We start from the raw sequence: 16,871 nt of genomic DNA on the forward strand, positions 1-16,871 counted from the left end.
ATTCTGGTGCCTTTGATACCAACTTTAAATTTGTCTTTGTCACTTAAAGATTGTAACTCACCACTGTACTTCCAGTCTACACCACCTTTTCCAAAGTTGTGAGTCAACAAACAATACTCTCATATAATTAAGACATTATTACAAACAAACAAACAAACTTCTCAAGCTAGAAGTGTTTCTAGCTAGGTGCCTAGCTAGAAAACTAGAACAAGCAATAGAAAAGGCCAATAAAAAGTGAGAAGGGAGCAAGTTATCTGAAATGTCTCTGCTGAAAGTCTCACTCCACATATAGTGTCAGTTAGTGGATAAACTTAAGTCCAACACATTGCCACAAGCGACCAATTTTAAACATAAAAGCCTAAATTCCCAGCATCTTTTCTCTTTGTAATTGTTAGAACAAACAGTTAACCAAATCAACTTACCATACAGGTACGGGAGTTTTCTCCTATGAATGAATCTCTTAGCACCTGAGTAAGTTTACTTGCTCTGAAGGGTGTATGAGGTTTATTTCGGCCTAAGGCTCTAATGCACTCCTGAAAGAACAAAGAGGTTTATGCATTTTTCTTTAACATGGGCTGAATAAATATAATACAAATGCAATTCAAAATCAGAAAATGCATGCCTTAGTTATGTTGTTGTCACCTAAAATATCATTAAAATTTACCTTCAAAGCTTGGATTCAAGAAGTGTTAGGCTTTTACCTCTCACTAAGTTCAGCAGAGAGGCAGGAACTTAAAAAGGACTTAGGAGCCTAAAAACTTCCTGAATCTCAGCCAAAATGTTTACATCTATTGTATCCAACAACAATAACAATAACAAAACAAAACAAAACAATCAGTGTTGATGTTAAATGTCCAGACTAGCAATCGTTTCTGGTTATCAGCTCCAAAAGTCTCAATGATCTACAACCTCCGCCAGCAGAAGCAGTGTGGACAGGGGCACATGTTAACTCTATCAATTAAAAGCAGTAGCTTTGATTCTGGCTCTACCACTGACTGTCTTTACAGCTCAGAAGAAAACAAACTTTCTGAAAGCTTCCACAGGTCACAAACGTATTAAGCATAGCTCTCTATTGATGTACTCAATATTTGAATATGCTTGCAAACATAAGTCATCCCGTTTTAAAACATTCTTCATCCTGAAAAAAAAGGGATAAGGTCTCCTCTTTCACTCACAAGGGTATGGGGCTAAACTAATATTTGCAATTGGTTGGAGAGTTCCAGTGAGAAATACTGTACAGATGTAAATAATATTAAATTACTATAGAAGTTACAGCAGCAACAAGGTACAACAGTGCAAACCAAGACTGCACTAATCTAAACATCACTCTGGCCCAATCAGACCTCTAAACATCAGCTAATAAATTACTTCTTACGCAAAGAAAGTTTAAATTTAAATTTCTGTGGTGGTGTTGTCATCATCATATTTTGATCATTAATTCCAGTTTCTGTCTTTGCCCTAATACTTTGTGTACAGGCATCTCTTCAGACGCATGGCTGTCTTGGTACACTTTTAACACATCTACACACAGAACTTCTTCAAACAATCATACTTCAAAAGCTTTTCAGATTACAGCTTTGCTTTTAGCAGCACTAACAGATGGAATGGCTTTTGTGTTACATGAATAGTTCTACAGTAGTTCAGCTAATCCTCTGGCTGCAGCCATATCCTTGTGGCCTTTTGAAATTTCCTAGAAACAGCTTCTTCCAAAAGCCAGGCTAGAAACTGTGAGATGATAATCCAAGATAGCAACTGTGAAAGAGCATAAAACAGAACTAAAAATGGGCTCAGAATAAAACTTCCATGATACAGAACAGAAAAAACACAAGGGCAAGTTGGTTTTAACTAAAGTGATTATTTAAAAAAACTCAACAGCTGAATTTTATAGAATGGACATAGCTCAGATAAACAGAAAAACTGAAGTTTGTTGAATATGAGCTTCACATGCAAATGCTAAAAAGGACTCAATATTTATAGGTGAGCAAGGCAGGCAGTGCATTCCCTGAATTTTTTGAATTTGTACATTAATACTATATACTTACATAAGGAGAAGAGCAGATTAGACAGGAAGAGGGGCAACAGATTTTCAACAAGTGACATTAAAAACAGTAACAGAAGTATATGTGGAATTACTGCTATGGCATCCAGCAAGTTTAATTAAGGTATTTTAATTTACTATAATGATTTTTAGTTTGCTTACTCCTGAAAAATTAGAATTGGATTATCTCCTTATTAGTAAAAGGATTATAGGAGGACCCTGCCAACTTCTAAATTAAAGGAGTTTTTAACTTCTTTTGCTTTTCATCACAGCTCAGAAAACCAGGTAACAAAATGACAACACTACTTCCATGTAGAGACATTACAGAAATAACTTCCTGTACCAAGAACATGAAGAGGTTAAGACAGGACTGATACCCAGATGCAAGTAGCAAATCTTGGATTAGCACCAAAGACCACTCGTCAGAACATATTAGTTTAATTCAAACTTGACAATAACTTCAAGAGTCTTGAATACAAATGGAAAAAGCTGTGTAATGTTTTGGGGGATAGATGAAAAATGGAAAACTAACATAGCATTAAGAAACTTAAATCTTCTTGTACTGCTGTTTAGACCTCTGCAAGACCTCCACTTATTTTTATTGCCCCTTCCCCATATAATTTAGATCACAACCACTAGTACAACAGCAGCAGAACCTTTCACTATAATTAAAAAGACAAGTTGTATGAAAATGAACTAAGTATGTTTTATAGGTACTGCACTGAAGGCATTAGCCAGTACAAAATCAAAAAGTAAACTGAAAAAAAAAACCCAAAACCAAACCAGCTTTATTCAATTACATTTGGAAACAAGTGATAACATCAACACAATGGTGCCTGCATTATTTACTTTGATGCTAAATCAAAACAGGCCAGTTTTGGAACTGCTGCTTCCAATTTTTCAACATGCCATACAATTTTGTAATGACACATTGTATGTTACAGTTTCGTGGTGTTTTGTGAGATCTGCGTAGAGTCAGATACAAGTCTTCTCCCAAGTTTAGACTGGGGATAAAAAAGTAAGCAGAGTGATTTTGGAGTTCAGACTCTTTATATAAAACCACAGTTTTATATAAACTGGTTCTGAGAATAGTAAACCTAAGCAAAATGAACCAATAACAGAGATAAGTTGAAACACTCAAAACTACTGTTTCCCCAGCTGAGACAAAAATTTACTTTCCCTATTTAAACTGAACCTCTTTCAAGCATTATAAAACAAACAAACAAAAGGCATATGAATATTTAAATAATATTTCTTAGCTCTCTTGATGTGTCCTGGATTAATGTATGATAATCTGTAAAGTGACTGTATCAGACAATTTGCTATGAAGAAGACTAGTCATAAATAGATTCCAGCTTTCAAGGGTTATTTTAATCTATTTGTTAGTTCTTTCTGGATATGTTGCTGTTGTGTTGCTTTAGTGAATTAATTAACAGCACTAAATAAATATGTTGTAAAGGTAACTTTGTTTTTGTTTCATAAACAAACAAACAAACAAACAAATAAATAAATTCTGAGATCAGTAATACTATTTCCAGTTAGTATTTCAGACCTTGAGTACCAAAGTCAGTCATCTGTCCTCCCACTTTAGATATATATCAGAAAAGTCTTCAAATTCAACCACTGGGAACTTTTTGTTGAGGGGTTTTTGGTTTTTTTTTTTTAAACTACATGCAAGTTGATAGCACAATGTTTCTGCAATGTTTCTACTTGGTAATTACCAAGTGTTTCTTCAGGCATTTAGAGGACAAATCAATACATTATTTTACCTGTCACATCAGTAGACAATGTAGACAAGCAAAGCCTGAAAAAACACTCGTTTTAATAGTCATTGCTATCATATGTAGAAGGCTTCCACCTACTCAAAGGCAATGGAAACATTTCAGTTACCTTGAGTGCTAAAAGGCTCTTGTTTATTTCCGCACCTTCCAGTCGCGTCTGCCTATCTGCACTGGAAGTATCTGCTCCTCTTTCATTGCCAGCCAGATCAATCAGAGAAAATTTACCATGCAATTTCCCTTTCCTTCTGAGAATAATCTGAAACACTGCATGGCTTCGAGATGAGTGTGCATTTGCAGATGTCTGGCCAGATGTCCTTTAAACAAAAGGAGAGAAGGGAAGGACATATGAACAGGCAAAGGACCATACATGTTAAACACACTAACCTCAAAACGTTAGTTTTTTCAAAGCAGAGTGCTGTATTTTCTTACATGTATTGACAGCATGTCTAACGTTCCTGTGGACACCAGAGATACAACCTTAATAACTGGATGTACACAGTATAATTATACCTCTTTTTCCACCTCTTCAAACAGAAATGGAAGATTAGTAACATTTTACCTCCCTTTTAAAAGCAAGAAAAATCAGATCTTCAGAGATTTCAGATTATCAGAGAGCTTACATGTAAAATGCTGATGGCATTTTTATCTGACCAGGCAGCAGTCTAAGCACAGGGCTAATTTTAAAAACAATGAAGCTGGATTCTTAAAAAAAATAAAAATTTTATGCTTAACCTCTGTCACTATGTATCGAGGCCTTTTAGAGCTGAAGAATCTGGCAGTATTCCAGATTATAAATCATGTGAATTTAAGTCAGTAAACTGGTTACATAATGCATGCAGTTCACATCCTGTAGAAAAATCAGTTATTTCTCTCTAGGAGACAAACTCTCAATAACTTTATTTAAAAGGTAGGCAGACTCCTTACTTGCAGCCAACATTATCAAAAACCCACTGCATATTAAAAAGCTATCACTATGAAGACACCCCCAAAAAATCTTGTTCTGATTCTTTAATGTACAATGAAAAACTGGTGTAAGCTATGGGAGATACCTGCAGCTGTTGCCTATTTCAATAAGCTTAAGAACATCTTCAACACATTTGACTTCCCGTTCCTGTAATCCCACCACCTGGACTTGCTGTTTACCATCTTCTAACACTCTTAATTTTGTCTTCCTGTTCAACAAGTCAAAAACCTTAGGGAGAAGGGAAAAAACAGAACAGTTAAAGAGGAGCTTTAAAAGACACTTTTGTTTCAAATCCTGTATAAAAATATGCAAATCATTCCATGGAAAAACATGATTGGAAGGGAAGTGTAAAGAATTATTTGAAATAAAGCTTTTAGTACAAAGAGGAAAACAATCTTGTATGTGACAAGCTCAAATTCTTGTTTGTGAAAAAGAAATTGCCCCTTCCTCAGAGAAAGATCAGGTACTTACCTTACCACTGTAGATCTCAAAAAATGTTGCATATACTTGAAGTTCTAACTTCTTATAGTTTGGTTTCTTTAGCATTAAAAAGACATCTCGAGCTGTGAATACATTTCCACAATAAAAAGAGATCTTATTATGTATTTTCATTTAGTGAAGACTCACTAATGCATAACAGTCTATTTTACAGCATCTCTCAAATTTTGCAAGTGTAATAGAAAGGGTCAGTCAACCAAGTCTGAATCATTGCAGTTTAAACTGCCACATTACAATGGAAGATGCAGAAGACCCCAAAATTATAAACTTAATTAATCATCCATTATATTTATTACATTTTTTAAGTAATCTATATATACATTTACTTTACTCTGTAAAGACTACACACCTAGGAACTACTTTGATGTTACCAAAGCTCCACTGTAATGCAAAATATGTAGACCACTACATTTGTATGACAGGGAGTAGAAAATTTATTGATCTCAACTAATCTGTAAAAAGCCAAAAGACCAATAAAATCTCACCTGCAAGTGCATATATTCCTTTAGAACAATCTTGGTTCTTTCCTGAAAAGTCACCACCCATAGTCTAAATTTAAATTAAAAAAAAAAAAAAAAAAAAAAAAAAAAAAAAAAGACCAAAAAATACACTATAAAAATCACAGAACTGTTACTTAGGTATTTGTTACTTATTAGGACTTAGGTAAGTATATAATACATAAAAAGAAGTGTATTGCTGACACGTAGAAGAAATACTTACATGAGTTTTTCCACTGCCTGTTTGCCCGTATGCAAAACAAGTGGCCATTCCCCTTTCAAATATGGTCTCCACTAATGGTCGAGCTGTAAACCTTAAATGCAAAAAACAACAGTACTTAAGAAATTGAATTACTTTAAGATGCCATTACCACAAGGATGCTACAAATTTTAAGACCAGAAGTGACAAAACTGGTCCTGTTCTTTGAGAGGCCAAAGGACTTCTTTACATTAATTCCTGAACTAAAGAGACTACCAGCTCTAAAGCATTAAAATATCTCAAACAATCAAATAAAAGCTACAAGGTCTCTCCCACTTATTTTACAACAATATTATCCTCTATTAAACCCTAAGAAAAAAAAAAATTCCTTGTTTCAATGGTGCAACATAGCACAGCTTACTACATGGTGTTTGGAGCTCCCTAAAGAAGACAAAATTAGAAGACATCAAAGTAGGACAGTGGAGCAGATAAATATGTAGGTTTTGCCAATACTAAAATGCTGCTATAGTTTTGGTTTTGGGTTTTTTCTCCCCAGTCAGCTTCCAAGGTTAAATTTAGAAGACAAGTGGCCAAAACAACATTGCCTATCTTAATATTTTGAGAATGTACATACACTGAGAAAAGGCTCAAGAAAATGGATACCCAAGCTCTTCAAATAGAAAAATCTAGTTATCCCTGAAGTATTATTTGATGTGTCAAAAAATATTATCCAATGTATCATTTTTCTGTTGTAGAGAATTAATTTTTACTTCAAAAAACGTAGAGTTATTGTTCCTACTTCAGCTGCTTATTAGCATTATTTCATTAAAAACTCCAAAAGCAAAGGGTAAACTAATGGAGGGTTACCAATGGAGGTAAGAGGCTCTCTGCAAAAGTCTCTCCTTCTAAACTTTTTTCCAAGTGTTAACACATGAAGTACCTTTAGGTGACAGAAACAGAAACAGGAACAATTGTTTACAGAAACACGGAGGTGTTACAACCTTCTTTCATTTCACTTTAGAACAAACACAAGATCACTTACAAAAATAATATGGGCAAGACTGAGCCATTTGGCAACCAAGGGTTCTGCAAAAATCTCAAGTTTAACCGAATAATGAATTTTCATCAAAAATATACCAGATGATTCCTGATCAGCCTCAGTCTTTTTTTGCTTCTTCTGAACATATACCTCCTTTGTCCTCAGGAGGATATTCCCGTATTTTGATGTTTATTCTTTTTATATATAAAACACGAAATTTCACAAAGCCTATCAACCTAAGAAGCACACTCCATTATCTCTCTTTAACTGAGTTTGAAATGATTTTGCTGATTTATAAAAAAGTGACTTAATTATCTATTTTTTAAGTAAGGCAAAATACAAACATATCTAGAGAAGTTTTCATAAAGCATTATACAACTCCAAATGATACCATGCCAAAAAAGTCCAACTTTACTTTTACTAGAACCTTTATTTGCAATCTTGATCTTTCAGAAACGTAAACTCTGGTTCTCCTTTAAACCTCAACAGGTATACCCATTCGAACTAGTGCGGGTTTTTTAATATTAATGAAAACTTGCAACTCAGTGTTGTGGCTCATGGATTCAAAAATACTTAAAATACAGCTTAAGCAAAAGAATAATAATAATAAAAGAGTAGTACTTTTCTCCCTCAAGCTGAAGAATGTTTTTCAGTATAGAAATACAGTGAGTAATTTTAGCGTACTGGAGAAAACTGGAGTAACTTGCCACACTATTTTTTTTCCCCAGTGTGACCCTGAAGTTCTGGTGAGAACAGATGACGATACCTATTTTGCTCTTCTGTTATTACAGGAGGCCTCAAAGCAGATTGCCCTTCAAGTAATAATCATTATTTTGCCACATGAGGGAGAAGGAGAAAGCCTGTATTGCTACGGAGACTAGAGATTTACTGTTGCAGTATGAATACAATCATCTTTCAATAATTTCCCGTATTACCATTAATGTGTTATGTCACTAATAAAAATTGTCTGGAGAAAACTCAATACAAAAATACAACACTGTATGCCACAAACACCCCTCACATTTAAACACTATGCTCACAAAGCTAAATAACAGGAAGGAGGGAGATTAGAAGAACTGCTTGTTAAGCAGGAGGACAACTATTGCAAGAGGCACAGAACACCAGCCAGATTGCGCTCCCGCAGCTCTTCATTATTGACAAAGGAAAGATGCTACCAGTAGACAACCATTAGAGATAGAAATCTCCAAGGGTAGATTTAGTGCTGTTTAGAAGTCTTTTGTTAGTGTAAACTAACAGACTATACAGATTTTCCTTTTACCACCCTTCTCCTTCTAATTATCTCAAGCATAAGACAGAAGTTTTAGTTTTCAAGGCCTTTTAATAATTCTTTTACTATGAATTTTTTGTTATCCACTGACAGGATGTTAGCATCCAACATCAGTCAGGACACAATGCTAAATTTTCCTTTCTCATTGTTGGATTAAAAACAAAAATTAAGATATTTCTCTGTCACTACTCCTCAAGGCTATGGGAAGCACTTTTCAAGCATAAGGAAAATTATCTTAATCAAATTCCTCTCTGGTATCAATATTCCCTGCAAAAAGCTTCACACTATTTAGACTAGGTACCAAGATGTGACCTGTCATGGTGTCTAACTTAGCCTGCTACTGTATCTACTCCATTTAGTGACTTGTACAAGGTAAATAGCTACTTCTAAACATGTTTTTAAAAGTGCTGTGTGCATTATTCTGTGCCAGCTGTGGAAGTGAAACAGAAGGATAAAGGAGAAAATGGAGATCCAAATACCTTGGGGCTGAAAGTGGATGTGTGTCTTTACTGCTGTTGTTTTTTTAAATCAGAAAGATTCAGCATTTTGAGCAAGATAACTTTGCTCCATGCACCTCCGTGTTACATCAGCCAGACTGCTTCCAGCAGCCAAGCTAGCTCAGGTATATCAGCAATACAGCAATATAACCTTTCTCCCTTTCTTTGTACTCTTTCCCCACCCTCTCCTGATTACTTTCCATCTCTTAATTATCTTATATTCAAACTGCAAGCTCCTTGGGGCCGGGGCTGTCCTTTTCTTCCAAGTTTCCTGAAGACCAAAAGCCATGACTCAGCTTCCTCAGGTGCTGCATGCACACTAATTAATAAGACAATAACCCTGAGGCAAATGGAGAGCTCATGAAGTTGTTCAAATATTCAGTAGCTGAGAAGGCAGGCAATACACGCTAGAGCCTGGAAACCAGCAGGGCTTGAAGGAGGACTGAGAGCAGGACTGAGGTCAACGGAAGTGGAGATGACATTGCAGGTGAAGAATTCAGAATAAAGAGTTAAAACAAAAGTAAACAGGCAAAAGAATGCAGGTAGCAATATACGTAATTGGTAACACAGAGAATAGGAGTAAAGTCCATGACCACGGTAAGCCCACAGTTATTGACATGAGAGATACATGAGAAAAAACATTCACAAAAAAAAAGCATATACACATACCTGTAAACCATTTCATTAGGAGCCGTGTCATCAAAGGCATAATCAAAACGAAAAGTTTGGTTTTCTAGGTACCTTGTTAAATCCACCTTTTGTTTTGGTTCATGTACCATCACAACATCTTTACTAGGAATTGTTATTACATCAAGGTCTTTCATTAAAGTTTCTATAAAATAAGTGAAATATATATTTAACTAGCAACACATCATTATTTTTTACATTTTTTCATTGTTTACACTCTTATAACATCTCAGATAACACAGCTCCTCCAAGTAACAACACTGCAATGGATTTGGGCTTCTGATGCCTAGATAGTAATCTGCTAGGTAAGAGATTGCCTTTTGGAAGTCTAGTTGTCCTATCCTACCAATTGCAAGAAATTAAAGAGAGGTTGTACAAAGCTGATTAGAAAAACTAAGATCAGTAATTATAGCACTATCATTGTAGCTTGTTATGTATTCTATAATAACACTTTTCATGGATTTGAGTTCTTTTTCCTCAGGGCTTCTATACTGTTTTACAGATTACTGCCATATCCTTTGAGTTTTTATAACTAAGTTCTCTACTGGAGAAACTGGATGCTGAAAGTCCTATACTGCTTGGACTGTCAAACTTAAAAATACAAAGAAATCAATATCCTTATGATAACTTGCTTTATTTTAAAATTTTATCTTTTCATTTTTCCCCAAATCCTTAATGTTACAGTCATATGTTCACAGCTTTCAAATGGAAAAATTTTGCTTTCATTCTACACAGACATTTTCATTTGTATATTCCTCCTAGAACCTAAAGTACACATAGAATTTCTCTAAAGTATAATCCTTCTTAAAAATTACCTTGAAAGCAGAAAAAAGCTAAAAATTCTAATGATCCTTCCTATCACTGGGAATGAACAAAAACCATCTAGATGCAATTTCAACAGTGAGATCCCAGGTTATAATTACTACACAGCACTACAATTTACTGCTAATTGTTGTATGAGATATGAGTCAGCAAAACAGAGAACCCAGTGATCCATAATATGCACAAAAATAAAGATCCTTTGTGTGTACAGTCAGGATCACTAATCTGTCCTACCTGCATTTCTATGTAAAATTTCTTAAGGCATGCAGCTCAAGAATATGATGTGGCTTTATACAATTAGATAGAAAACTTTTCATCGATTAACATACTGATCAAACAGTAAAATGTTTACCATTGCATGACATTACCAACAGAAATATGCATTCAAGTCACTATATAATCAATTTTTCAACTGCACTGCAATAAAATAAAATGCAATTATTCTGCAGTAATCACAGAGAAGAAATAAGGAACAGTGATGAAAAGAGATGTATCATGGTCAATTCTTTGCAGCAAAAGCCTTTTAGTTTAAGCAGTCAAAAGCTGATTTTCCTTAAACAATTGTTTGGAATAAGACATTTACCTGCTCCCAGCTATTTGTTATGACAACCTGTATTCCTTGCTGATAAAAAAATTGGAATAGTGTCTCTGAAACCCACCATACATTTCTCAATTATAAGTATACATCACTGAAATAAAATCTTAAAATGTCAATCTGAACACCTACTTCCTGCAAAGTCAATCCACAGAACAATTGGTGCTGAGAATACCTAAAGATTTTGGTGATTGTGTTTGTGAGACTGACAAAACAAACTAATTTTATTTTTCCTCTTCAGGGGGTTACACACTAGTATCTTTGATTCTTTTATACTCTTCAATGTTAAAACATGGCATGAGAAATACTGTTCCTTATGAAGTGTGTGTTTTCAGAAGATTGTATTGTGGGTACTAGATTATCTCTATGGTTCATCCCCTGCATTAATTATTTCATTAATACCTTTTAACTATAGTTTATTCTTAAAAATGCAAAATAACTTTAGTGCCAACTTCATTTTTACTTAAGACACTTGTCTTCCTACAAACACCTCTGAATTATTTTTTTTTAATAGCTCCAAACCACTAATACCCCAGATATGCAACTTCCACAAAATCAAATCCTACTTCTGATTCCCAACTCATGTCCCATGACAACTTGCTCTCATTTACTGTAATTTCACTTTGTCCACCTTCAGCACAGGGAGAAGGTGACGTTTCCCCCAAATGTATCAGATTTCTAAGTCATATTTTATTAAAGATAACCTCCAATGCTGAAACAGAAGTTCAACTGCTACCAGACTTCTACGTTGAATGCCCTTATTAAATAGGTTGTGGAAAATAGTTTCAATTAACCAGTTTCTGAGATTATGCACTGCTTTCAGATCAATAAAAGAAAAAAATACAGGAGTAAGAAAACAGTAAAAGTAAAAATGAAGAGAAAAATAAGGTAGGGGAAGCAGCAACGTGGAGGGAAAAAAATAAGACAAAAACTAACTATATACTGGTATCAACATATCATTCCCCTTTCTCATGCAATTCTCCCATTTTCCTATGGATATGCTCCAGATAATCCTCAGCATGTAGTTCTGACAGTACAAAAATAATAAATGCATCCCATGTTGTTTCAGAGTCAGAAAGATGCTCTTTGACTCCTTTAGCTAAACAAAATATAATAGAAAGAGAAAGAAAGAAACATCTTTCAAAACAAAAGGCAGCTTACTTAAGCACTGGATTCAGACAGGCTGCAATCCAGAAGCATTTGTGTTCGTAACTTCCTGCTGAAAGTAAAGAACTTCGTGGGAAGATTGGGATTTAACTGGAGTTGAAAACCTGAAGATTTTTTTTTTTTTTAGTACAGACTGCAGTCTTATAAGCAGGGAGTAAGAAAAAAAGTTGTAATACTAATCACATATAAAAAAAGTCACTAGGGAGTCATTCCAGTACCTAATAGTTTTTTATCAGCATTTCATATGCCCTAGGGTATCCTGCCCAGCCCTGAGCTGCAACTCCAGGGGATACAAGTCTCCAGTTTATCTGTAATCCACTAGCCCCGTGAGGATGTCTTGGACACGTTTGGGCACCTAAAATGTCATAAGACATCAGCATTTAGGCAACTGAATTGCTCCCTTGATGTCTGATTCAAGACCACTCAAAAGTATAAAAATACATGTACAAAGAATGCGTATGAAAGTTTTCACTGGGTAGCTCAGGAGGTAACTTGAAGGATAGTTTAAAAGAATGGTGATCCTAATGCAATGTAAGAATACTGAATTAATAATTAATTAATTAATACAGAATTAATTCCCAGATCAACTAAATACATCCTAGATGACCTTGGAAGAAACCTGCAGTCTCTCTGTGCCTCAGCTTCCAATCCATAAAATGGTGACATTTTTAGTTTAACGCTACTTTTCTCCCCATCTTTATCCAGCTTATGATGAGTCTATGAATTTTCTGGGTCTGTCACACATATAGTCTAGTATAACAGTTCCACCTTTGATCAGTATTTCTAGATGTCTTTAAGACAAATTATATCGCTATCAGAAGCAACTTTTCAGAGAAAAAATTCAGCAAAATCTTCAATGGTCATACCTTTTTTATTGAGTGGTCGTTTTCGTACACAAACACATATCCTGTGCTCATCAATCTGCAAAGGAAACTATCTTTCAGTAAACTATACCCCAATTCCAGTTATATGATATTTTACTTTATTTTACTTCTATTCTTGAATTAATTAACCAATCATTTAAACAAAGAGAAATTTCCAAGACAGCGAGTCATCTGAACATGTAAAAGCCCCTTGCATCTGCACAACAGCCAAGAACCCAAAAGGGGGAACCATAATTAACAAAACTCCCTGCAGACAGTGATCTAATCCTGTAGAGTAGCGGGTACATCTTGGAGTATTGCAAGCAAATCCAGCTCTAACAGGGTAGATACGCTATTGACAGAAATTGTCACAATCTCTGACAGAGATCTAATTATCTTCATCATTTAAGGATTCTGATCCTCTGAGTTATCTGCAAACCAAGGCCCTCATCACCTTCAAAGATCAAATAATAATCTTTATACTTAACAGTGTTCTTCAGAGAACCTTAATGTTTTGTGTGCACATCCCCTAGCATCCCAGGAAAATTGACAATACAGAGACTGAGTGACTACTTAGTACATATTGGTATTATTTTTTAGTAAAAAGGTATTTAAATGACATAACATAATTAACAATAATTTAGTAAGCTAGGGCTTTCAACACCTACTAATTTAAATGTCATCAAATTACTGAAAAAATAAACCCATATTATAATGAATACTAATACATATCAAACTACTTATTTTTCATGTTTACAGACAGCAGTATACATTGAAAAAATTGAAAACACAGGAAAAATACAGAAGGATAAAAAACTTCCATGTTGCTGGAGTACTTACAGGATCTGCAGTTGTCAGTGGTCTGTAATCCAAACTTCCCCTGAAATCTCTTATCATACACATAATTTCATAATTTGGGTTTGTAGCATCAACATCCTAGGGAAGAAAGCAACAGAATTTCTAATATACTTTTCTTCCTGAAATGGACTAACTTCAGCATATTCTGCATTTATTTATAAGAAAAAATACACATTAACTGAAATCTTATTTTTTCTCCAAAACGCCAGAAATGTCTCAAATGCAAGTTTAATGCCTTTTTCCATTCTGATGTAGCTAATTTACTGATCACAAAGCAAAACAATTATATGCTTTCTACTTCATGTTTTTGGTTGGCATGTAATAGAAAATATTTTTCAGTTGAGGACTCATTAACAGTCTACTCAAGAAAGAGAAATTACTCCCGCCTTTGCCAGAATCTTCACACTAAAGAAACACCTCCGAACACCGCACAACACCAGATAGCTTATACAGTCAATGCTTCTTAATCTGAGATAAGGCGGTTCAACGGACGAATGGATACACTCCATTACACAGGTACAACACACACTGCAGAGGATAGTGCAGGCACCCCAGCTGCTCTAAACACAACCCTGCTGGATCCAAGTCTCTTAAAGGAGCTTGATCCTACTCCTGGTCCTGAGTTAACTCCTACAGTTACTTGGATGCATTGGAAACTCTTCTAACACTCCTAGACCCCCCCAAAAAGCAGAAGCAATCCCAAGTGTACACAGTAGGCTACATCCAGGCTCAGAAGACCTCCCATCCCTAAACCTGGAACCATCAGTACCAGAGTGAATGGACATGTAAGAGGCCATGCACGGAGCCCCTTCAAGCCTTGCTAAGCCTGAGCCTACTGTGAGCTAAGCTGGTTCTCTGCAGAACTGATCAAGTGTCCTTCCTGTCACTTCTCCCTGCAACTGTCAGTTTTTACACCATTTCAGGACATGCTGCTGATGCCACACATAGCCAGCTCTGGTGGTCAGACCTTATTAAGTTTTGCATGGACCCCCCCAAATGATACAAAACTCCCTCTGGATCACAGCTGGCTGTGGAAACAGCATAGGCACTCTCAGAAAGCACTGCATTGGGGTTAACAAGCTGAAAGGGAGCCAGCTTATGTCTCTGCACCTGTGACACAGCCGATCCTCACCTCAGATAAAATTGCGTCCTGGTAATCCGAAGTTGACTGTACCTTGCTGTTGTTCACCGTGACTACCGTGAACTAAAAACTGCTGACAATAAGTCCACACAAAATGTATTCCTGCTGAAACCTTTCCTTCTAACACTCAGAAAGCAGTATTGCTTATTATGGAAAAAGTGTTTGCCTGATATTCTTCAAATCTTCTTTAAAGGTCTTGCCCACTAAAGGCAGTGCTTGGCTAATTATTGCTGCATTTCATAACAACAACAACAGAATACACAAAGCAACATGAAGCACAGGTACATACAGGTCAACAAGACAAACAGAGCTTCCTCATACAGAAGTTTTAAGACTCAGATGCAAAGGCAGTTTTCACAGGAGCAATAAAAAGAAAATTTTAGCTGTAGTACCACATCAAAGTATCTTAATATATGAAGCCAAAAAATATTTGTTCCTCACACAAAAAGACATAGTAATGTTTTGCATTTGTGTAAATGGATGGAAATTAGAGAACATGAATTCAACATAGGTGATTTTAGGTCAACTTAGAAACATCATTAAACCATAAAGCAAATTGCCTGAATTATTTACTTGGTGGTTGTACTTCTCATGTCAGTAGCGGATTGGTAGTATCTCTTTAAAGACTAACACGTACGCACAGGGCTGCCAACAAGATTACACTACTAGTTTTGCTAAAGCTTTTACACTACTGTGACAGAAAGTCATTTAATATTAAGAGACTTTTCTCACAGGATTAGCAACTTCATTTCTTTCACACAGGTTTCTAACAATTTGCTCCCAAGCTGCTTGCATGATGCAAAGCTAAATTATAAATGCACAGACTGGTTTAAAGATAAAAACTAAAGTCACTGTTCAAACTTGAGCCTCAAATGAATCTCCTACAAAGCATCAAAGATCATAAAGAACAATTTATCATAATGCTATAATACCTCCTGTAGAATAACAGACCTATCTAAAAGCCAAAGGTTTGATTATTTTCAACAATATACCTTCCCTAAGAAATAGCTGTCATCAGTACCTGATCTTTAAAGAACATACAGCAAGATAAGCAATTGTAAGCAGTTATTTCTGTAGGAAGAAAAAGAGGGGGAAAGCTATCTAAAGTAACAGCTATGAGAGCAATGCTACCAAGCACCAAAATATTTATCAAACTTGTATACAGGATGAAAACATTTAATTTCAAGATTGTTACAGTTCATAAAAATTATTAAAGACTGAAAAAAGCACAACGATTTTACAAACTCCTTCTCTTGCTGACATACATTTTCCATTCAAGCTAAAAATACTAACCTGAGCTCTTTTTTCTCTAAGTTCCTGCTGCTGTAACCGTCTTTTTTCACGTTTCTCTTGCAATTTTTCAACCTCTTTTACACAATTAGATTTTCTACGTGCTTAAAGAAAATGATATAATTTTATATTTTCAGTGTTGCATGAATTTAGTATTTACACTGTAACATTTCAATTATATTAATTTATCAATAATTAGAATGCATTTATATCAACTATCTTTTCAAGCAAATCAGTATTATGATCAGAAACAGAACAATTATGGCAATTTTATTTCTAAAATTCATAAAATGAATGAATTAGAAAAAAATAATGGGAATGGGACAATAATTACACGACCAAAAATATAAGGACAATGACCCTCAAAAAATATTGGGACAGATACATGTGATCTCTTGGTTTGAATTAAAAGAAAGCCCAGGCAAATTAAAAAAAAAAAAAAACAAACAACACTGCCATGGTTAAAAAAAGATAAAGGAAAAACAAATTCCAAATACTAACACGACTCTGACAAAAGTGTACATTTGTTTAGCCACAGCTCTCTGACAAAGCTCCTCAAGGAAGCCCACAGACAACTGTGCATGTGGACCATTTGTCATTTATGGACAACAACATAATCCAAGAGAATGTACATGTAACGCCCAGAA

General features: G+C 35.2%; 1 protein-coding gene across 5 annotated transcripts in view; it reads right to left on the minus strand.

Annotated features, from left to right (window-relative positions):
• KIF2A (kinesin family member 2A) overlaps positions 1-16,871 on the minus strand; it is a 60,427-nt gene that overhangs the window by 14,597 nt on the left and 28,959 nt on the right. For all 5 annotated transcript variants that reach the window (XM_030003781.2, XM_030003780.2, XM_030003779.2 and 2 more), the window contains exons 6-15: positions 16,228-16,328; positions 13,776-13,871; positions 12,939-12,993; positions 9,471-9,633; positions 6,002-6,092; positions 5,767-5,830; positions 5,255-5,346; positions 4,869-5,011; positions 3,929-4,133; positions 423-533 (exon numbers count right to left, since the gene is read on the minus strand). In XM_030003781.2, coding sequence (XP_029859641.1) covers positions 423-533; positions 3,929-4,133; positions 4,869-5,011; positions 5,255-5,346; positions 5,767-5,830; positions 6,002-6,092; positions 9,471-9,633; positions 12,939-12,993; positions 13,776-13,871; positions 16,228-16,328 — 1,121 coding nt within the window. The remainder of the gene's footprint in view (positions 1-422; positions 534-3,928; positions 4,134-4,868; positions 5,012-5,254; positions 5,347-5,766; positions 5,831-6,001; positions 6,093-9,470; positions 9,634-12,938; positions 12,994-13,775; positions 13,872-16,227; positions 16,329-16,871) is intronic.

The sequence above is a fragment of the Aquila chrysaetos genome, chromosome Z (genome assembly GCF_900496995.4).
Source record: "Aquila chrysaetos chrysaetos chromosome Z, bAquChr1.4, whole genome shotgun sequence".
In the NCBI taxonomy this organism is placed as follows: Eukaryota; Metazoa; Chordata; class Aves; order Accipitriformes; family Accipitridae; genus Aquila; species Aquila chrysaetos.